The sequence below is a fragment of the Fusarium pseudograminearum genome, chromosome 1 (genome assembly GCF_000303195.2).
Source record: "Fusarium pseudograminearum CS3096 chromosome 1, whole genome shotgun sequence".
NCBI classification, from domain to species: Eukaryota; Fungi; Ascomycota; class Sordariomycetes; order Hypocreales; family Nectriaceae; genus Fusarium; species Fusarium pseudograminearum.
Genome location: NC_031951.1, coordinates 3854922 through 3876757, shown reverse-complemented (window position 1 = coordinate 3876757; position 21836 = coordinate 3854922). Strand labels below are relative to the sequence as shown.

Here is a 21836-nt window from a genome sequence, read left to right as displayed (position 1 = left end):
TTCCTACCTAATGTGTATCCATACAGATAGATACTACATACACCTGCACCTGAAGGAAACGATTCTTGAAACACTGGACGGGATTCACCGTTTATTTTTATTTCAAAATGGATCGCTGCTAAATCAGTGATCCTCCTCACGTCCACGGTAGTCTCTCTGATGGATCCTCATGGCCTGGGCTGGAAATTACAAGCAGCGGAGGTAAAGGAACCTAGGAAATTATTCTATACGTATTCAAACGCCCCTAATACAACAGGGCCCACTCTTCTCTGTGTCCCCCATCTGAGTCCACCAGGATCTCACATTTCGTTCGTCAAAGGCAAGGGCGCAAAGACAGCGGGTACCTTGTTTTGGATTGGACTGCACTGGCAATTGTCATTGAGTCGATTCAATTCGATTCTCTCGAGTATTGGTTCCCTTCTCAAGTACACAGTACCTTTCTTTACTGCTACTACTGCTAGGCGGTCCATCGTCCAGACATTATGTACCTCTTCCTTTTAGTTAGTGCTCAACTCGTCTCTCCTGAGTCCCTGGAGTCTCGACATTTGTAGTTAGACCCAATCCCTCATTTACAGTCAAGGTAGACGATCTGTCGTCTATTCATCCATTAGAATCTCGGGCTCCTCCTTCAGTGTAGTCGGGGGGTCTGGTCCAGGTACTTTGGTATCCCCCCGCCAAGGTACAGACCACCAGGAGGTACCTAGCCCTCCACTGATGCTGATACCCGACATTTGCCCCTAGCACTGGAAGTACGAAAGGCAAACTGCAATCCCCTATTGTAACAGAGGTACCTGCCTCCGACCAGGAGTCTTTTACTCCATCCATCCAAGGTAGATAGATACAGGGCCCTGGGTTCCTCTCCACCACCACTGTCAGTTCCAGTTCCAGTTCTAGTTTCCACCCAACTTGGACTCAGCTCCCCTACCACCAAGCGCCTCCTACCTCTACTTTACTTTACTTTACATTACCCTACCTTACTCTCTCACGACAAGCTTCGACTTTACTCCCACGCTCCTTCACCCAAAGCCGCCGCAGACGCGCTGCGCTGCGCCTCGTCCCGTCTCGATCGTATTTTTTCCATTGCCTCTGTTTTTCTTCTTCTTCGCTTCGGCCTCGCTGTTTACAGTACATGCTCTAGCTTCACATAGCGTACTAAGTCTAGCTGTCTTGTGCCGCATCGCTTCTTCACTGCCACCGACTTGCTTCCCTCGCCGCCTCTTGTCATCTCAGTCCGAAAACTGGGCAGGCTTATTGTTGGGCTATCACGCGAACACCAAAAACGTACTCGATCTCACCTTTCCCTCGACCAATACCACCTCATACTGCCTGTCCAATAATTCGCCTGGCTTCGCCAATTGACCCTCAACACAGCCGTTGCTCCTTGCTGTCGCCGCCTACTCTCAGCCGGTGCTGATGCCGACCGCTGCAAACATCCGTCGACCTTTGTTGGAACTTTGGTACCGATAGACCATTCTCCCTTGGCTGACTCGGAACGAGGAGAGGGGATTGTGCATTTCCGGGATTTCTTCTCACCATGTCGTCGAGCTACGACGACGCCATGCTCGGCGAACATAGCCATGGCGAACACTCTCACCAATACCATGCTCAGGACATGCCACCGCAGGCTGATTCAAACTGGCAGCAGAACGGCAACTTCAGAACTAGGACCCCTGACAGCAGTTATCGACCGCGGCCGCCCATTTCGGCTCCAGGTACGCCCAATCCACCGGGATGGGCTGAAGAGCCGCCCCGCAAAAGCGCTGAGCGGAACAGGTCGCGAGGGCGAAATGGGAGATCTGCCAGTGGTCAAACGAGGACATGCCAGGCGTGCGGTGAGCCCTTGACGGGCCAGTTTGTGCGTGCTCTTGATGGAACATTCCATCTCGACTGTTTTAAGTGTCAGGTGCGGATCTCAGGCTGACCCTGTCCTCGCTCGGCGGCAGTAAATGCTAATTGCTCAACTTATAGGACTGCGGTGAAATAGTTGCTTCAAAGTTCTTCCCAGCCGAGGACGAGAACGGCCAGGGCCAGTATCCTCTTTGCGAGACTGACTACTTTCGACGACTTGGTCTCCTCTGCTACCAGTGCGGGGGAGCGCTTCGTGGCTCCTACATCACCGCCCTAGACCGCAAGTACCATGTCGATCATTTTACATGCTCATTGTGTTCAACGATATTCGGCGCTCAAGACAGCTACTACGAACATGACGGAAACGTTTACTGCCATTACCATTATTCGACACAGTTCGCCCAGCGGTGTAATGGGTGCCAAACAGCCATTCTAAAACAGTTTGTTGAGATCTTCAGAAATGGGCAGAACCAGCATTGGCATCCTGAATGTTATATGATTCACAAATTCTGGAATGTGCGGTTGGCGCAGCCCGCGGACTCAGTACCTGCGCTTGAGAGCACAGACGACGCTGCGGGCAGAGACCTTATTCGTGAGGAGGAGGAGCGTATGGAAGAGAAGGTCTTCCGTATATGGAGCGTTCTGTCAACCTTTGAGGAATCTTCCGCTGCGTGTATTTCCGACATGCTGCTGCACGTCAGCAATGGCTCATATGTGGAGGGAGTGTTTGTTGCCAAACGCTTCATCTATCACGTTGAGATCTTGTTCCAATCAGCAGATAGACTCGATGCAACTATGGTGGGCCTGGATCAAAAAGGTAAAGACACTTTTAACTTTGCCATTATGTTGCGTAAAATCTAACCTTATATCTAGGCATGTCTTATGGGCGAGAAGCCAAATTACTTTGCAAGAAGATTGTCTCCTTCTTTTCTCTTCTTTCAAAAACCCAAGACAACGCAACCCACAAGATTGGGGTTACACAGGAGCTATTATCCCTTGTTACCGGTCTCGCCCATTACCTCAAGCTCCTCATTCGAATCTGTCTCCAGGGTGCACTGCGCCTTGAACGTGAAGCACACTCTTCTACTGGCTTGTATCAGTTTCTAGACGATTTGAGTGACCTCGACGCGACTAAGAACGACGATGGCCAGTTGTCTGTGACTGCAAGCGGCGGAAAGCTTTCTGCCAACGACTCTGATCACTGTGCCCTGTGCCATAGATCCGTTGAAGACGAGTGTGCTAAGAACGCCGACATGAGGTGGCATCTCAACTGCGTTCGGTGCACAAAGTGTTCGCGCGATATTGGGCGATCACTGGCGGAGGCTCGTTTGAATACTCTCGACCGAAAACTCTACTGCACAAACTGTGCTGGACCTAATGCGCAATCACTTGAGCATGTCTCAAAATTACAGCAATACGTCTTTCTGCTTCGCGTTGCCCTGGCTCGGTTGTTAGATATTCTCAAAGCTAACGGCACACTTCCACGTTCAAACGATGACTCCGATAATAACGGGTTTGGGGCTGCTGATGGACCAGGAGGTGATCCCAGATCACGCGGAGGAGACCAGTCACGCGGGCCTGGCGGCAGCAAAAGAGAGTCGTCTTATGAGAACACTCTGAATGATGTGCGCAGACTCCGAAGTACACGGTTAGACCGTCACCTCTCTTCTAGTGTTCGACAGGCTCGGAGCTCTCGTGTGATGGACACTGACGGACGGGGACCACGCCCAGGCTCAGCGGGTGATGCCAGCCAAGGTGGTCAAAACTCTACCGATCTCATGTTTGGACAAAACGATGGTATTACGTTGGATGATATTCCAAGAATCGTGGCTGTAGAGCAGTCTCGCGAACAACAACAAAGGGTGCCACAACCTTTTCAAGACCGTTCGCTAGATGCTCCATCTGGACAGGGCCATCAGCGAACGCAATCCAATGACCGGGAACGCTCTGATATGATGCCTCGACAAATTGGACGAAAGTTCTTCTCAGAGCTCTCGGGCTTAGAATACTTCAACGTTCGACATCTCGCTGTTCTGACCATGCAGCCCATGATTGAGCAGGAATTCACTTTGGATGAACTGCTCAGCTTCATCGAGTCGCGTAAACAGGCAACCTTCTGGAAGAATATTGGAAAGGCCTTCAAGAACGACAAGAATAAGAGCGTCAAGAAGAAGGGCGTATTCGGTGTACCCTTGGAGATTATTATTGAAAGAGACGGTGCGGACTCGACAGACGGCGTTGGTCCAGGTACTCTTCGAATCCCTGCAGTGGTCGATGATATTGTCACGTCAATGCGCAAGATGGACCTTTCCGTCGAGGGTGTGTTCCGAAAGAACGGCAACATCAAGAAGCTGCAAGGCTTGGTTGAAACCATCAACACGGAGGGCTGCGACATGGTCAGCTTTATGGAACAGCCTGTTGTCCAGCTTGCCGCTCTTCTTAAGCGCTACTTGAGAGATCTGCCAGACCCTTTAATGACCCATAAGTTGTACCGACTATGGATTAGCGCAGCCAAAATCTCCGACCATGAGAAGAGGAAGCAATGCCTGCACTTGACCTGCTGTCTTTTACCAAAGAGTCACCGAGACTGTCTCGAGATTCTGTTCAGTTTCCTCAAGTGGGCTGGAACATTCCATCAGCTCGACGAGGATCTTGGCTCCAAGATGGACGTGAGAAACCTTGCCACTGTAATTGCACCGAACATCCTTACAAACCCTACCAAAGCCATGGCTATGGATAGCGAAGCCATGTATATCATCGATGCGGTGGAAATGATGATTACGAATATCGAGGAAATGTGCCAGGTAAGAAGCGAAACTCTTGACAATTAGCTGAACAGCATCAACTGACTTTGTTTAATAGGTTCCTGATGAAATCCTTGGTCTCATGAACGATCCCTACATCTTCAGCAACAGTGGAGATCTTACCACAAAGGACATTCTGAAGCGTTTTCAGGATAGACGGGGACAGATTTCAATTGCCGATGTGAATGAGGTTTACAACCGCCAGGATAACTCTACCCGGCCTCCAGCTCGGCGAGTAGAAACTGATCCAGCAGTATGGTCGGGTGAGGCCACCGTTCGCACGATACAAGATCCTTCGATGCCTCTACCCAATAATGGGAACGCAACTCCGCCTACTCGGTTCAGAGGACGAAACGATCTGAACCCATCGCCTTATGGTCAAAACCAGTTCAATCAGTCCGACAGTCAGCTCGATAGCGCCGAGCATAGTAGGAGGCGCGAATGGCGCAATTCTGGCATAGGAGGACGACAAGGTAGCGGACTCGGTGTTTCCGGCAACTCGTGATACTTCTTTTCTCCATTGATATTCTCGATCATAGCTGGGCTAGGCAATGCCCAGCATCAGACCTCGCTTCAGTTCTTACGTGCAGTTCAGGGCGCATGATTTGGGTGTAGAAAATTGTTTGCATAGTCGACAGCGCCTCCCTCTTTACGTCTTTCATAAACCCGGGCTATGCTATATCACGCACGTACGCGACTCGAAAAATAGGAGGAAAGGCACTTGACCACGAGAAATCCGTGGCATTCATTTCTTCTTTATACTACGCTGCATTGTACAGCACGACACGACAAACCTGGTAGTTTTTCTTACTATACTGGAGAGATGACGAAGCTCTCTCTTCTGGTAATATTCTCTTCTAAACACCCAACATCTTTTTTTTACATCTCTCTCTCTCTACCTTACACCACCCAAGTGGCGCGAGACAGATTTGCACGCTGGTCCTCCACTTTTTGGTTCAGTGTTTATTACTTGGGGAATGGGACGGACTCGTTGGTCTATACCTTTTTCTTACGAAAACAAAAAAGGGTTTCAAGAAGGGGGTTGTTAATTTTTTTTCTTCAGTTTCTCTGCTTGCTTGCTTTCTATCTTCTTCTATACCTAAGTTGGATGGAGCAAGCCATATGAGCGGGTTGATTCCGTTTGGTATGGCAAGACGAGACGATATGAGGCGGAGCCGAGGATGCGGATGGGTTGGGTTGGGTTGGGTTGTTCATATTTACACCTCACGCAAAAGGTGCGTGGATGCTGGGGTCAGATGTGAGGATGTAAACATGGATGGGATATTGGTCACAGATCCAAGTGACGGCGAGATAGGAACAATAGATTCCGTTCCAATTGGGTACTCATGACTTGATGATTAGACTTTTGCTACCAATATCTTTTGTTCGTTCCTTTCTCGCTTGTGAGTTCAAAGTGATACCAAAGTGCTTTGGATAACTTGGCTTGTCCGCCCACAATAGGGGCTCAAGCGATCTCCACGCACCACTATCTATAGTAAACATACGACCATCCAGACAAAAGGCAACTTAGTATTTTGCAGTATTGAAATCATGTTCTTAGAATATAGAAAGTGCCCACAAACTTCAGCTCAGAGCCTCATTAACGGTAATTACAGAACTTGCCTATTAAATATATAGACTAAAAATAAATGGTAAAATGGTAAAAATTTCGAAGTTTTTATCCCATTTGCCTTTCTTATTCATCAACGAAAAAGACCCCCCTCTCTTGCTCATTTCGCTCATTATTGGGCGTTTTATGCCTTGACTGGGGCCGCAGCGGCCTTGTCTTGCTCAAGGAACCAGTTCACACCGCGATCGATGCCCTCCTTCAGAGTCCAGAGAGGCTGGTAGCGTAGTGCCCGCTTAGCCTTGTTGATGTTGTAGTAGCGAGTCATACAGCTCATGATGATGGCCTTGCGAGTGAGAGTAGGTGTCTTGCCAAGAATGCTGGCAATCACCTCGCTGATATAGCCAAAAGTAATGCCGAGCTCGCGGTTGAGGTACCAGTTAGGCTCAGTTCCCTTGTCGTAGCCAGCGGCGTGCCAGATGGTGCGGGCGAAATCCCAGAAGTAAACAGGGGTGTCGTTTGTGATGAAGAAGGCCTCGCCGTCGACGCGCTCGTGATCAAGGGGGGTGGTGGAAGATGCGGCGGTGGCGAGGAGGAGCTGTGCGGCGAGGAGATGGGCGTGGGCGACGTTGCCGACATAGGTGAAGTCGAAGAGGTTCTCGTTGGTACCAACTTGGATTGTGTGCTTGCCGCGCTTGTAGGCATTGAGAATGCCTGCGAGGGTCTGGACGTCACCCTCGCCAAAGATGCCGGCTGGGCGAATGGAGGTTGTAAGGAGCTTGGAGTCGTCCTGGCGGTTGGCCTTGATAACGATTTCCTCAGCTTGAGCCTATTGACATTTCCATGTTAGCCAATCTGTCTAAAGGGGCGATGATATGGCGCGAGTATACCTTGGTCTCGGAGTAGTACTCGGTCTGCTGGTCGCCGCGAATCAGAGGCCATCGCTCGTCGGCGTTGAGCAGATCCGTGACATTGTCGCTGATGACACTAGCAGAGCTGGTGTAGACGAGAGCCTTGACACCTGTCTTCTGGCAGGCATCAACGACAGCCTGTGTGCCGTCGACGTTGACCTTCTTGAACACATCGTTACCAATCTTGGGGTTGACGGCTACAGGCGAGGCCGTATGGATGACAACGTCGGGCTTGAGCTCCTCGAATAGGGACAGGAGACGCTCGGAGTCGGTGATGTCGCACTCGCGGTACTCGGCGTTGGGGTTACGGTTGCGCTCGCATCGCAGGTCGATACCAATTGTGGCAGTTGTTGTCCAGTTCTCGAGGGCCTGGTTGACGATATGATGGCCCAGAAAGCCGTTGCCACCAATGACAACAACTCTTCCTAAGGGACCTCTGGATGCTGCCTTTTCCGCCATTTTTTAGTGTTGTGTAGGTCTGCGTGGGTGAGAATACGGTCGCAGGAGTAAGCCAGAGAGGAAGAGAGATGTTCTTAATGATGGGCGGATAGATTCTGGATCCCTGGGGCACTTTACTGTACCTAAGCTAAGGCCAAGTCAAGTTAACTTGGAGATGAGAGTAACAGCCCGGAGCAGGGGTCCATTTCACTCTATGCCCGTGTGGCTGATTGACCCGTAACCTTAGGCTAATGGAAATATAGTGGGTGTGAGCGCTGCGTTGTAGTGGCGTGGACAGAGCCCAGTGCTTGCAGGTGCCTCCCGTAGCAACCAATCAGTGGATCAGCACCTTTAATCGTCAGCGGCGGGGCAGCTTCTACTGTTTCTGTATGGGCTAAACTTCTATTTGGTGGTTGGTACAACTAAAAAGGCAATTTTACCTTGGGCTAAACTTCTATGTTAAACCGTGAATTGACATCGTATGTGTCGTGAAGGTTTGTTTCTCCTACATAAATAATGACTTTTTTGCTTAACGGGTTTGCCTAGAACAAACTCTCTTTTCTTGTTACTTTGTTCGCTTTGTTCATTCATATAAAATCACCATCACCATCCATCCTTGTTCCCCCCTGGCTCGTGCTCTCTCTTAATATTTCTGATCGCTTTGGATATAAACAACCTATCGACCTCTACTATATAATATCCATCACATCCTGACTACAATAATCCCTACTCGCTCGATGATATAGTGTATTTCGACGAGTGATAGCCGACATGCTTTATTGGCATTCAAAATATGGCAGGCAATAGCTCGGACGATACAGAAATACTTGTCCATATTACAGCACCAAGTCGGTCAGCCGACGATGCACTCTACCGTCAACTTGCCCAGGCCTATCTCGCATTTGAGCCTCAGAAACGGACAAAACTTCCTTCAGTGTCGCCACAAGAAAGGAAGGAGCCATGCGATGTGGCAGTACAGGATGGATGGGTGTCTTCCTCCAGCCAGATCCGAATAGGAGCCTCATTTGGACAGTCTTTCGAAATCACGTCGCAAGACATGAGTTTCGAAGGAGCTGTGGATAACCGTGCTTCGCCGCGTCTCCGTCACATAACGGTGGCACAGGATATGATCCCTTCCTCGAACGATGCCGGTTCGGAATCGTTTAACTCTTGGTGCGCACCTGCGAGTCAGATCAGCGATTCTTATCCTATGCCAGATGCTGGTCTGTTGAGTGTCTCCCCGTCTCGGATACTTGAACGGTATATTGGAAGGACGCAATCATCACAGACCTCTCTTCCATATTCATCGCCAACCGCGTACAAACAAAGTGCCCCTATTCCTCTTCCTAAAGAAAGTCTAGGTATACCATCCTCGATACCTGTGCCCAGTCAGGAGGAGTCGCTTCGGCTTGAACCGCCAAGGTTCATCGAAACCGAAGATATTATCACATCAACACAGGAGAATGAAGAGGACGATTTTCCCATTCCGTCGGCCAACACCGAAATAGTAGCTTTTGAGCATCTGGTGCCGGACATCACACATAATTCAGCAAACGCGGTTAATGACCGCTCGCTTGTTCGCTCCCCTCGTGGAAGGTCAGAACCTCCTCCTGCGAAACGATCCAAAATTGGTAACACGCAACATGCCGACCTGTTCAGAAGCTCTAGCGATACTGGTCGAGCATTGTCAATTACGAACTCGCAGATAGATCAAGTCAACAGCAGCTTGGAAATCCGGCCACCATCCCCGTCTGTTGGTGTCAAAGACGTTCAGCCCGCAGATCTGGTATCCGAGAAGCTTGCAAAGCTTGCGCGCGACCTGGGGTCGAGATACCGCCCTACAGTAGCACGGGATATCGATCCCTTTGAAAGGGGATACTGGTTGCTCGGCTGTAGAGATTGGGACCCGGGTGCTCGATTTGATGCTTGGGTGTTTCTTAGCAACTATCTGAAAAGCGGCTTAGCTGGCTGGGGAACTTGGTGTCGCAGAGACACAACCCATGACTGGATTCGGCTGTACTGTTGGGGCCATGTTGCAAAACATACATATTTGCTTCTATACCTTGCCAGCGGGAGACGAATCAAGATAAGTGGTGCTAAATGGTATGGCGCAGATGGGGAGGTAATTCTGGAAGTTCTGCCTCAGGACAAGCAAGGATGATTGGGATCATATTGTACCCTTGCTCCAGGATACCGAGTATAACTTGGGCATTTTTATTTCAAGCGAGGCGCTAGTCGGATACTTTGCTTTGGATCACTATACCAGGGGCATCAGACATTTGGATACACAGCGGTAGAGCTTGATCATCTACATTGGACGAAGAGATTTTGTGTGCATAGAGAGCCTTGATTTACCAACTACTTGTTGAGTGACTGACTGTACATATTCATCACCAGCTCTATTAGGTTCTAGGCTTTCCTATCCGTCCTGCCGAAGGCCCCATACCATACACCTGTTTCGGTACAAACTCGAAAACAGAAACAAAATCAAAGTACTCTTATTTCATGGCCCTGGCGTCCAATTCATTGTCGTCAGTCCCACCATAACCATAACCCCTCAAACCCTAGTGGCATGGTAAAGCCTAAGTAGAAAACAGTGATGCGTATTACTACATCACGTGGGCAGTATCCTGTTCAGTCACTTTAATTAGGCAGACCAGCCGCCTGGATGGCTTCTGCGCGGGCCTCAATCTTTTCCATCTCGGCCTTGTACTTGACGGAGCCCTCTGCGGCCTTCTCTTCGTAACGAGCCTTCTCAGCTGCGTTGACTTGCTTCCACTCCTCGGCAAGCATCTTGAACACCTCGACATTGCCAGAGTTGGCAAAGCGCGAGTGGTTCTCGGATACGAACACGGCGTAGGAGCCTCGTGGGCGGGCAGGCAGACGCTCATCGTTGATGGGCTTCTCGGGCTTGCCAGTCAGGAATGCCAAGCGACGGCGGGACTTGTTGGCGATGAAGATGCGCGCAGGCTCGTGTGCCTCAACCCAAGCCTTGTAGTTCTCTATGTTCTTCTCACGGTTGGCAGAGGCTCTGGCGGTAAGGTCCTGGATATCGTGTTAGAGTAGATAGAAAAGGGAGCAAGATGAGGTAAGAACATACATCGAGCTCAGACTGGCTCAGTTGACGGAACTTCTCTGCCATTGCAGCGGTCTGCTGGGTGATTCCACCAGCGCCCAGGCTGCTTCCTCTGTTCTCGGACATGAAGAGGATCCATGAAGAAGCTGGCAGAGTAGGAAGCTTGTCTTTGAGAGTCCACTTCTTGACTTCCTTGATCTCAAGTTTCTTGAGCTTCTCGGGGTCGACCTCCTTCTTAGGCTTCTTGGGCTTTTCCTCAACAGCCTTGGGCTTGGGCTTAGCCTTAGCCTTGACAGCCTTATCCTTCGACTTGGTCTCAGTGGCCTTGGCCTTGGACTTGGTGGCAGTGGTTGTGCCAGCAGCCTTCTTAGTGGTGGTGGCAGTGGTCTTCTTGGCGGGTTTCTTATCACTCGCGGTAGGAGAGGACGACCATGTTGAGGCAGTGAAACTTCGAATAGGAAGCGCGGCGGCAACAGCGTTCTGGCGGCCGATCAATTGGGCGGAAACGGAGGTGGGAGCAGAAATGCGGGATGTCTGGACGCGACGAGCGGCGGCCCTTCCCACGGAAGTGAGCATTGTGAGAGTTGAGCTTGTTTTTGTCTGTAGGGAATCAAGTTTTGCGCAACAAATGTGGTTGCAAATGCAATCCGCGGACGATTGAAGACGAGGCTGAGTTTTGTGTACGGTGAAGAATTGGTCTAATTTGGTTATTGGTGTTGACCCTCCCTCTAGATCAGGCCGGTAATGTTTTGCGCATTCTGGGCAGTTTCAGTGCCGCAAAGGTGGGCGGCGGGCGGGCAGGTGGGCTCGACTTCATGCGACTTGGACCTAAGAGCTCCACGCTGACAGTCGACGACGGAAGATACCTTTGGCCTACACCAATTGTGGCTGGATCGTGAGGTATTCCGTGTCTGGTGAGCTACAGCTCTTGCAGCTAAAGTATCAGACCAATCACTGCCGATGAAATATATTAGGTAATGCTCTAGCCCCTCCACGCCTCCACCCCATCCGCTGTTCACAGGCTGCCGTTGGACGCGACAGTGAGGTCAAGCAAGGCTGGGCTAAAGGGTAGCTCTCTCTCAACTCCATCATCAACTTCATCAACCCCCGGATAGATATATTTTAAATCCGCCGCCAGCGATACCTTCCATTACCACAGAAGCCATCGGTCTTGTCGATTACTCATTCACACTTCACCTTTACCACACAAATCATGGATCACCGTCCGCAAGCTTGGGGTCGTGTACGTCCACCTATACAGATCCCTCGATGCCCTCCATTACAGCGAAGCTGACTCCAAATAGCCCAGAGACGATGTTTACGGCGCCTACGATGCCTCATTCATGAGCGACAACGGTCCCAAGCAAAACACCCAGCAGCCCATCGTTACTGGTACTTCCGTCATCGCCGTCAAGTTCAAGGATGGTGTTGTCATTGCTGCCGATAACCTGGGTCCGTCCTATCTATATATCAATGCTGCATACAGCGCAAGGCTAACTATTTACAGCTTCATACGGCTCTCTCGCTCGTTTCACAGATGTCAAGCGACTCCGTCCCTTCGCCGACTCGTCAGTTGTAGGCTTCAGCGGTGACATCTCCGACATGCAGTATCTCGACCGCCACCTCATCGAGCTTTCTCTCGACGAGGCCTACACCTCCCCCGATGCTCCCCGTCTCAACGCCGCAAACCTCCATCGCTATCTCGCAAAGCTTCTCTACCGCCGCCGTTCCAAATTCGACCCCCTGTGGAACCATATTCTTGTTGTTGGTCTCGACGATGACGACAAGCCCTTCCTCGCTGCTGCCGACCTCCTCGGCAGCACCTACAGTGCTCCCAGTCTGGCCACCGGCTTTGGTGCCATGCTGGCCCAGCCTATCATGCGTCGTCATGTCCCCGACGAAGAGGCCTCTCAGAACCTTGACAAGGAGGGCGCCATCAACATTATCAAGGAATGCATGAAGGTCCTATACTACCGTGACGCTCGCAGTCTGGATTCCTACTCAATGGCTGTTGTTACCAAGGAGGGTGTGGAGATCAACGAGGGTCTCCAGTTGGAAGCTCAGAGTTGGGCCTTCGCAGAGAGGATTCGAGGATATGGCACTCAAACTGTCTAAGCTATTAGGATTTGTTAATGGGAAGTGCATAGTGTGGCAAAGACTCGTCACAAACGTACTTGACTAGAGAGGTTGCACAATGATTCAAGCAAGAGACTTGATCTCATGTTACATTAAAAAGGCTTGGCCCAAATTACATTCATGATGATGACAATGTGTTTCGCAACTGCAGTTAAGTATGGTGACCAATTAGAACAATTTGTTCCAACATTAGAGCGGTGACAAAATGTTGAGTGCAACGAGAGTAGCGCACACGCATAAACAGATTCGTGGACTTTTTTTTATGTGTACTTTGCAAGACTTAAATATTCGTGATTATGTTGCCTGGACTATGTATCGTAAATAAGCCAACTTGCTTATCCAACCTCATCTCGAGGTATGTCTTCTAAAACTGAACCAGACCGGCCTGGTTCCCTGGCCTCCCATTTATTCATTTATTTTTGCCAAACATTTGTTCCATGCTATCCAGGTAGACAAAACACAAAAGACTTTGCCAATATGCTCATTGCAAGCCAGTGCTGTCCAAAACCCAACTCCAAACATCATCATAAACCTCTTGTTGACAAGCAAGAGTAACCCAAGCAACCGCCAAACTTATACTGTACATGACAAGCAGCCAAAACAGTGACAAGCTTACTCGACAGTGACCGACTTGGCCAAGTTACGAGGGAAGTCAACGTTGAGACCCTCGAGAACAGCGAGCCAGTAGGCAATGAGCTGGAGAGGAATAACGTTGAGGAGACCCTGAAGGACGTCAACGGTCTTGGGGATCTCGATCTTCTCGGCCTCGGAAGCCTTGAACTCCTCATCGTCGGGGTTGCAGATGACGATGGGCTTACCACCACGAGCAATAACCTGCTGGTAGGCGTTGAGGGACTTCTTGAAGAGGTCGTCACGGGTGAGGATCATGATGATGGGGAGGTTCTCATCGACCAGGGCCAGGACACCGTGCTTCAGCTCACCAGACATGACAGCCTCGCAGTGAAGGTAGGAGATTTCCTTGATCTTGAGGGCACCCTCGAGGGCAGTGGAGAACTGGCTACCACGGCCGAGAAGGAGGAGTGACTTCTGGTTCATGAAGTTCTCGCAGAGCTTCTTAATGGAGGAGTCAAGCTCAAGGATAGACTTGATCTGAGCAGAGACGTTGGAGAGACCCTCCATGATCTCCTCACGGCGAGCCTTCTTGGAGGCACGGTCCTCGCTCAGGGACAGAGCGAACATGACCATGGCAATGAACTGAGAGGTGTAGGCCTTGGTAGAGGCGACACCGATCTCAGGGCCGGCGTTGACGTGAACACCACAGTGGGTGAGGAGAGAGATGGAGGAACCGACAACGTTGACGATACCAACGGTCAGGGCACCACGCTCCAAGCAGTAGCGGAGGGCCATGAGGGAGTCGGCAGTCTCACCAGACTGAGAGACGAAGACGCAAGTGTCGTCACGGAAGACAGGGGCCTGTCGGTCAAGGAAATCGGAAGCCAGCTCGACGGCGATGGGGATCTCAGCAAGCTCCTCAAAGATACCACGGACAGCCATGCAAGAGTGGTAAGAGGTACCGCAAGCAATGAAGATGATGCGGCGGCATCGGCGGATGGTGGAGATGTAGGAGCGGAGACCACCGAGAGTGACGGTCTTATTGGCGATGTCGAGACGACCACGCATGGTGTTGACAACGGACTCGGGCTGCTCGAAAATCTCCTTTTGCATGAAGTGGTCGAACTTGCCCTTCATGATCTCCTGGAGCTCAAGCTCGAGGGTCTGGATGGTTCGGACGTTGGAGCTGCCATCGGCCTTCTTGAGGCGGTGGATGTTGAGGGAGCCCTCGTGGATGTGAGCAATGTCATCGTCCTCAAGGTACATGACCTTCTTGGTGTGCTCGACAATGGCAGAGGGGTCGGAGGAGAGGAAGAACTCAGTGGGCATGGGCATGCCATCATCGGTCATGAAGGCACGAGACTGAGATCGGTGGAGGAGGGACTTGTCGGCGGCACCGAGAAGGCCAGAGTCAGGGGCAAGAAGGTCGTTCTTCTTGATGGCGACATTCTGGGCAGCAGCCTCAGCGGGAAGGGCAGCGTTCTCGTCAGAGTACTCAACATCGACGAAGTCGACCTTCATGCGGCGCTCGGTCTTGACACCGATGACCAAAGGAGAACCCTTTCGGGCGGCGATGACCTCATGGGGGTAGTGGACGGACTTGATGAGGAGACCGTAAGCACCCTCGAGCTCCTGGATGACAGCCTTGGCCAGGTCGGTGAAGCCGATGGAAGGGTGCTGGTCGTGGATGTACTTGGTGAGCTTGGCAATGCACTCAGTGTCGGTCTCGGTCTCGAACTTGAAACCCTTGGTCTGGAGGAGAGTCTTAAGCTCCTTGTAGTTGGTGATGATACCGTTGTGGACAATGGAGAACTCCCAGGTGGCGTCAGATCTAGATTCAAGGGTTTGTGGTTAGCATCGGTGTTTAAGGTCACTCCTAATTCAGAATTGATCTTCACATCTTCTGGCAGGGGTGAAGACCGATCAAGAACCAAGAAATCAAGCCAAAAGCTTGGGGGCTCGTTATATCAGAACGTACCGATGAGGATGGCAGTTGGTAGTGGAAGGGGGACCGTGAGTAGCCCATCGGGTGTGGGCAATACCGGCATGTGAATCAAAGATCTTCTCGAGGTCAAGCTCGGACTCGTCGATGAGCTTTCGGAGCTTGGCGACCTTGCCAACCTCCTTGAAGGCAAGAACCTCCTTCTTCTTGTCGCCGTCGATGGCTAGACCAGCAGAGTCATATCCACGGTACTCGAGACGGGACAAACCTGTGCAAAAAAAAAAGCAATGTCAGCAACACGAAGCTGGGCGCTGATCCCTCGTCTCACCAGTGGATGGCGGGGCGGGGCATGTCTGATGAAAGGGATGGTGAGGGGCAGCCCAGTCTAGCTGAGGAGGGGAACGACAGCTCGACTTGGACGGGGGAAAACTAACCATTGACAAGAGTGTCGAGGATAAACTTGCGGTCCTTCTCCACCAGGTAGTTGATGTATCCGAAAATACCACTGTTGAGGTATGTAATTAGCGATTGCTGTTTTTACCAATTGCGCCATCCAATCCATTGACTGCCAGCTTTTTTTCCTGTTGCGTTTGGCCATGACCTCGAGTCCCCCCCCATCCTAACATGCGATGGTCGCAAGCTAGAATCGGTGGAAGATTGGTGGCTAGCAACAAAGGAAGCCAAGAATGGCGGTAACGAAGGCGGTGACGAGGAGAGCTTCCTTACCACATATTGACTGAGCTCTTTGCGGTAAGAAAAAAAACTTGCGAAGAATGAACGGGTTCGTTAAGAGGCGGTCGGTGAGAGCAAAGCTAAGAGCGAGCGGATGTGTGGGGGAGGAGGGACAGGCGAAAGCGTAGAGTTTAGGGGTATCAAGAAGCAATAAGGTGTAGATGAGAGAGGAGAAAGAGGAGAGAAGAACAGAACAAGAAAGGTGGTGGAGGGAGGAGAAGGAGGTTGTATATGTAGTCGTTGAGCTGCACCAGATAAAAGTACAAGGCACCTCATTCATGGATGGAAGGCAAAGGCAAAGGCGGGCAGAGCGGTATCCGTACAGGATGGCCCCAGCTTCAGTGCTGTGGAGTACTTTGGCCCGCATTCACTCACTGTAAGCTACCTAGCAGCTAGTCTAACCTCCACTAACGTTTAGGGAGGCTTAGGCGCCATGCTTTCCCATCATTGCCATTCTCTTGCTAGAATTCCTGTTGTAGCCCATGGTTGTCCGTCAGATCCATGCTTGCACTCCCACCTTGAAGTGGGGTTGAGATGATAATAGAGGGGGGGTGGTTGACAGGGTTGTTCCGCTAGGCCCCTCATGGGTGAGACTCGAGAGTGAGACAGGTTGTCGTTTGGCTTAGTACATTCGGGCGATTCTTGACAAACACAACAGTAATAGTGACAGATATAGGAAGGACAGTAGAGTTGCCAGAGTAGCGGTAACAAGCTACTAACATAGGTACTCTGGGAAACATCGAATGCCTACTACCTAGATAGTACCTAGCTATCTGGTTTCACAGTAACAACAAGCCTTGTCCTGTGGGATTCGCATTTTTGTCAGAGCGTCACCAAGTTTGAGATGGCTCAGGGATATGCCACCATCAGACGTTTTGAGTTGACTACATACATTGCCTGTAGTAAACCTGTAATCCTACGGCTGAATCCATTGGTCCTGTTGCACAACATCTGTTATCGTAAACGTGGCCATAGCTCACGGCTGCTCAGACGTTGGACTGGATGGAACATGGAAGAAAGAAGCCAACTGATTTTGCATTGCCTGTCAGCCATCTCTCATGGTTGCATAAGGGTCCAGGACAACGCCAAGACCTTCACCGGCCTCTGGCTTCCCTAAGCCAAACCAGATACATAAATCTCATGGTCTCTCCGAACTTCCACATGCCTTAGTAACTCTAACCTGTTCATCAAGTCAGCACCCGGTGGGCGGTGTTCCTAAGATCCCATAGAGTGAACCCCTGACAAGAGAACTGGTTGTCACGGTTTGAGTTAGATCGTGAAGCTTAGGTCCCGTTTCCTCCAACCTTCGTCATGGCAACGCATCTCGCCGAGCCGCAGGTAAGACTACACTAACGATGCTGTATGTACTGTACCCAAAACCCCTCCATAATGGAAACTTTTTGGAGGGGGCAAGTTCCTGATCGGCAGGGCATGAACTCTGTTCATCTCACAGTACCACTGTATATCTGCTATAATGAAAACCCGGGCATTACCCAACTGCTAAGTTAGTACGAATTATGTATTACTTGGTGAGATATTTCTCCCCTCACCGTCTTCTTTCTCTCCTAATGCTACCCTTACAATCCATGAATAAGGTAAAGTGTCACTTAGCATCCAATCTACATAAACATCGTCATTGAGCGGCGGGCAGGCCCCTACCTACCAGTGTCTCGCCCGCCCTATGCCTACGTCTAGGCCTCCACCAGCCTCACGGGGTTCCCGGGGCCTTGTCAAAATACCAATACCCGGGAATCTGCAGCTGTCTCGACAAGTCTCAGCATGTCTGTCTGCATGTCTTGTCTGCCACTAAAAAGCAGACCTCCGCGCAGCAGGGACAGCTGTGCTCGTTATCTTGAAGCACACATAGCATGAGATCTGCACAGCCATACGAGAAGTTTGTTCGTATTGTGGTCCTGTATTGTATCTTTGCGGGTGCTCCTCGTCGGTACTGGACGACCCCCCTGCATCCTGTGGAGGTATGCATACATGCAGATATGCATGCATGCCCCTGAAGGCTTGCTGTTGTTGTTTCTTAGTTGTAGGTTGTGCTTCTAGTTGTTGGTTTTAGATCATCATCACTGAAACATATCACCTATGCGTTGGTGAATCTCACAATGATAGGTAGCATCGAGATACTGAATCAACTCTGGTTTGTCCGTGCCTAGTAACTATCACAGGTACATGGGTAGCAACCGGCGATGCATTAACATTAGTGACAGTGACATGGCCACAGCATCAGATGGATCGTCCCCAGGTCGTGGGTCTTTCGTTATGCTTGTCCCCAGTTGTGAGAAATTCAAATCAGCTCAGTCCAGTCCAGTTCAGTTCACAGCCTCAATCGCCCCAACCGAAAAAAATTGACCCTCCTAAGAATAGCAACTTTTCCTAGCGCCAGTTCCGCTCCGCTCGGCGCTGATTCCCATCTCAAGCGCAAGCGCGGGTCTTGGCCTGTTGTTTCTTGTTCTCGATGTATTCTAGCCTGTCATTGTCTCTTTTTGGGCTGTTCTTGCTCAGCTTTCCATCCCGTTTATCTTGTTTCTTTTGTTTCTTCACATTCCCTTTCTGTCTTCGGTTGGCTTGCCGGTTAGCTTACCGTTGGCATCCCATCGCCATTACATCTGCTGCTATTGTTAGTATATATCGACGTCATTTCCTTCTAAAATGAGAGACCCATGTTTGATGGGACTTGGTGATTGTTACGCATTCCTCTACATAGTAATCTCTACCGTATTGCACGTTGATCTCCTAGCCTTGCACTGGCTAACTGGGTGCAACTCAGAACGAACCATCCAGGTCTCTAACATCAGCCACGTTGTTCTTAAGGTGCCCCCACTGTCATCAATCAAAGGATGGCTCTTGTCAGCCCTGCTAGACCCTGGTCTTGTTGCTGTGGCTATTTACGTGTTATACTGGACATTGGGCTTTGGGTCTGTCCAATGTTCGGAATGTCATCTCTCTCAAGCCTACCATATGCACAGCCTACTCAAATAGTCAAATCAGTCCACAGCTTACAAGAAACAATTGATGAAACCTCGCTGGATTAGAACTCAAAAACGCCAAGCTGAACACACACCACTCAGCCCTAAACTTAAGATTCCGAGCCGTCAGCACCCCTAACCTAGGCTCAAAGTCTTACCACGTATTGGCTGCTTTGCTCCGTTGCTTACTAGATCCCCATAACTAGTAGTAAAACAAATCTCATCTCGCATCTTTCTTAAGTCTGACATGTTTATTGGCTTATTGTCTAATCGTAGCCCCTGGAGAGGATTGGCCGCTTACTGACGTTGATATTTGACATATGAATCTCACGCTCGTCGATTCTGCATTGTGTAGGATCAGCTCCTTAGCGTGAACAGTTTCCGTTTCCCTTCCTGGACGCCATGTGCATTCCTGCTTCTAGGGCTGAGCCAATCTAACGCTGCTGGCCCCGACTCTATTGTACAGTCTTACAGATTACCCAGTAGCGATGTATCCATCATAATAACCCGCTATTCGTGGAGCTCACATGCGCTTATCTGTCGTGGCTATATCCATCTTGCCATAATGACATGCCCAGTCACCTCTTACAGCTTCTGGTACTCAAGCTTGCCTTCCAGCTTCTTGGATTCGGCTACCTTGCGAACAGCCTTGTTGAAATCATCCTGGTTGATTGACTCCCTGTAGTCCTTGATGGCAAATAGACCGCTATAGTCGTGTCAGCAACATGTTTGGGTTCGGATAGATGCGGCAACTTACGCTTCAGTAACAACATTTCGCAAATCAGCACCGTTGAGTCCATCGCTCATCTTCACCACGCTCTCAAAGTCCAGATCACCATCGATCACAACGCTTTGTGAGTGAATCTTCAGAATCTCAAGACGTCCAACCTCATTGGGAAGGGGGATCTCAATCTTTCGGTCGAGTCGGCCGGCTCGAAGCAGCGCAGGGTCCAACGTATCAGGTCGGTTGGTGGCCATGATGATCTTGGTCTTGCCCAAGTAGTCGAAACCGTCCAGTTGGTTTAGCAATTCCATAAGTGTTCTCTGAATTTCTCGATCCGCACTAGTACCCTCTGAGAAACGTCGTCCACCGATGGCATCGATTTCATCCATGAAGATGATGCAGGGCTCGTGCTCCTTGGCATATCCAAACATTTCGCGAATGAGTCGCGCCGATTCACCGATGTACTTGTCGACAATAGCGGACGACACCACTGGTTAATTGTTAGCATCGCCACATGTCCATGTAGGGAACCGCAGGTACCATACCCTTCAAAAAGTTCGTCTCCAGACTGCTGGCGACAGCTCGTGCCAGCAGGGTTTTGCCGGTTCCGGGAGGACCATACAACAAAACACCCTTTGGCGGCTTGATTCCAACTCGTAGGAAGAGCTCGGGGTTCTTGAGGGGAAGCTCGATAACCTCCCGCAACTCTCGAATTTGATCGTTCAATCCACCAATGCCAGCAAAGCTCACTTGGCCCGGGTCTTCCAGGGACATGTTGTACACCAAAGGATCAACTTCGCGAGGCAGCATTCGCATAATGGTAAGTGTTGTCATATCGAGTGCCACACGGGTGCCTTGCTTCAGCTTGACCTTGTCCACCTTTGATCTGCATCCGACGACGTATCGAGGTCCGGAGGAGGCCTTGACAATAACTGCGAGCATCATCGTTAGCATGCATCCACCCTGTGCGAGTCCAGATGGTCGGTGTTCGCCTTACATCGTTCGTCGTCGAGCTGTTTCAGCACCTCGCCGATAATTTGTCCCACACTTTGTAGCGCCTTGATATTGTCCTCTGTCTTGTCAAACTCCCTTTGCATGTCCTTGATTTCAAGACGCAAATTCTTAAGCTTCGCTTCCCATTCTCGCGACTCGATAAGCTTAGCACGGTACGAGTTAAGGGCGGCCTGGCGCTCTTCTTCGGCTGACATTGTGAGTGAATTGATTTCTGTCCTTTCTTTCCGTAATAAGCTGATTTACGTATTGATTCTGAATTGTGGAGGTGGTCGTTGTTTGGGTATCGAGAGCTCAAGTTATGTTGTCGGGAAAGTGTTTGGACGGCAATGGTGGTTGCTCATGGCAGATGGAGCTTACCTCACCAGCTGGAGCCTTCAGCTAGCGGCTTGAGCTCTATCGGCAGAATCTCGGCACATCACTGCGTCACCACCAAGCCATCTACCCTGCATCAACAGGTGCTTCAAGTAACTGGCCATAAACTTTGAAGCAATTGTATTCTCTATCAATGGTACCTATCAAAGAGTTATGATTCAGTTCTGCATTTTGAGTTGTTCTACATAAGTACTACTAGTGTTTCCCCCCTTAACATAGTAGTAAATACAGACGCCTAATGCCAATGTAACACAATGGATGGCCATTCCTCCCATGTTCCCAGCAACGTTTCAAACTGCTCATCTCTATTTGGTGGTTGGTACAACTTGAAAGACGATATTGACTTCTGTTGCTTTGCATCAAGTGTCATACAAAGTAAGGCACAAAAGCGTCCTTATTCTCGCACAATACAAAAGTAATACCTGCTCAGTAGCCCACATCTTCTTCATTTCGAATGTGTATTCTTTATATTTTAGCCATCATGATTTTTCTGGCGAAACGATACATGGTAATATGCGTCCATGTTCAATTATGTCCCATCGGATATGGACGTCACTTCGAAGTATGATTGTGTGTCAACTCAACTCATATTTCCTCTGAATATTTGTTGTACCAAAATTGCGGTGTTGGCGTGCCCTCCCCAAGCTCCAATTTGGCACTTTGAACACATCATGACTAACTTGTGTGGTGCTTCACTCGGCGAGCGTCATATAGAGAGCGG

At 50.1% G+C, this 21836-nt stretch overlaps 7 protein-coding genes across 7 annotated transcripts, besides 3 other annotated features; 3 read left to right on the top strand and 4 right to left on the bottom strand.

The window, feature by feature from the left end:
- Window positions 1-942: 942 nt before the first annotated feature.
- Window positions 943-979: a microsatellite.
- Window positions 980-1534: 555 nt separating this feature from the next.
- Window positions 1535-5157, top strand: FPSE_01809 (uncharacterized protein; the record flags this gene model as incomplete). Its single annotated transcript, XM_009254928.1, has 4 exons — window positions 1535-1903; window positions 1969-2665; window positions 2722-4652; window positions 4711-5157. The coding sequence occupies 4 exons, from the start codon at window positions 1535-1537 to the stop codon at window positions 5155-5157; spliced, it is 3444 nt and encodes a 1147-aa protein (XP_009253203.1).
- Window positions 5158-5840: 683 nt separating this feature from the next.
- Window positions 5841-5862: a microsatellite.
- Window positions 5863-6406: 544 nt separating this feature from the next.
- Window positions 6407-7589, bottom strand: FPSE_01810 (uncharacterized protein; the record flags this gene model as incomplete). The annotated part of the gene is made up of 2 exons (XM_009254929.1): window positions 6407-7048; window positions 7110-7589. 2 exons carry the CDS (start codon window positions 7587-7589, stop codon window positions 6407-6409), a joined length of 1122 nt encoding a protein of 373 aa, XP_009253204.1.
- Window positions 7590-8361: 772 nt separating this feature from the next.
- On the top strand, window positions 8362-9729 carry FPSE_01811 (uncharacterized protein; the record flags this gene model as incomplete). The annotated part of the gene is made up of 1 exon (XM_009254930.1): window positions 8362-9729. One exon carries the CDS (start codon window positions 8362-8364, stop codon window positions 9727-9729), a length of 1368 nt encoding a protein of 455 aa, XP_009253205.1.
- A 482-nt stretch (window positions 9730-10211) lies between these two features.
- FPSE_01812 (uncharacterized protein) lies at window positions 10212-11220 on the bottom strand (the record flags this gene model as incomplete). The annotated part of the gene is made up of 2 exons (XM_009254931.1): window positions 10212-10613; window positions 10669-11220. 2 exons carry the CDS (start codon window positions 11218-11220, stop codon window positions 10212-10214), a joined length of 954 nt encoding a protein of 317 aa, XP_009253206.1.
- A 637-nt stretch (window positions 11221-11857) lies between these two features.
- On the top strand, window positions 11858-12759 carry FPSE_01813 (uncharacterized protein; the record flags this gene model as incomplete). Its single annotated transcript, XM_009254932.1, has 3 exons — window positions 11858-11887; window positions 11949-12096; window positions 12152-12759. 3 exons carry the CDS (start codon window positions 11858-11860, stop codon window positions 12757-12759), a joined length of 786 nt encoding a protein of 261 aa, XP_009253207.1.
- Window positions 12760-13392: 633 nt separating this feature from the next.
- On the bottom strand, window positions 13393-16026 carry FPSE_01814 (uncharacterized protein; the record flags this gene model as incomplete). Its single annotated transcript, XM_009254933.1, has 4 exons — window positions 13393-15184; window positions 15332-15563; window positions 15730-15800; window positions 16022-16026. 4 exons carry the CDS (start codon window positions 16024-16026, stop codon window positions 13393-13395), a joined length of 2100 nt encoding a protein of 699 aa, XP_009253208.1.
- A 2302-nt stretch (window positions 16027-18328) lies between these two features.
- Window positions 18329-18356: a microsatellite.
- Window positions 18357-19590: 1234 nt separating this feature from the next.
- On the bottom strand, window positions 19591-20937 carry FPSE_01815 (uncharacterized protein; the record flags this gene model as incomplete). Its single annotated transcript, XM_009254934.1, has 4 exons — window positions 19591-19711; window positions 19763-20219; window positions 20275-20661; window positions 20727-20937. The coding sequence occupies 4 exons, from the start codon at window positions 20935-20937 to the stop codon at window positions 19591-19593; spliced, it is 1176 nt and encodes a 391-aa protein (XP_009253209.1).
- Between the last annotated feature and the right edge of the window lie 899 nt (window positions 20938-21836).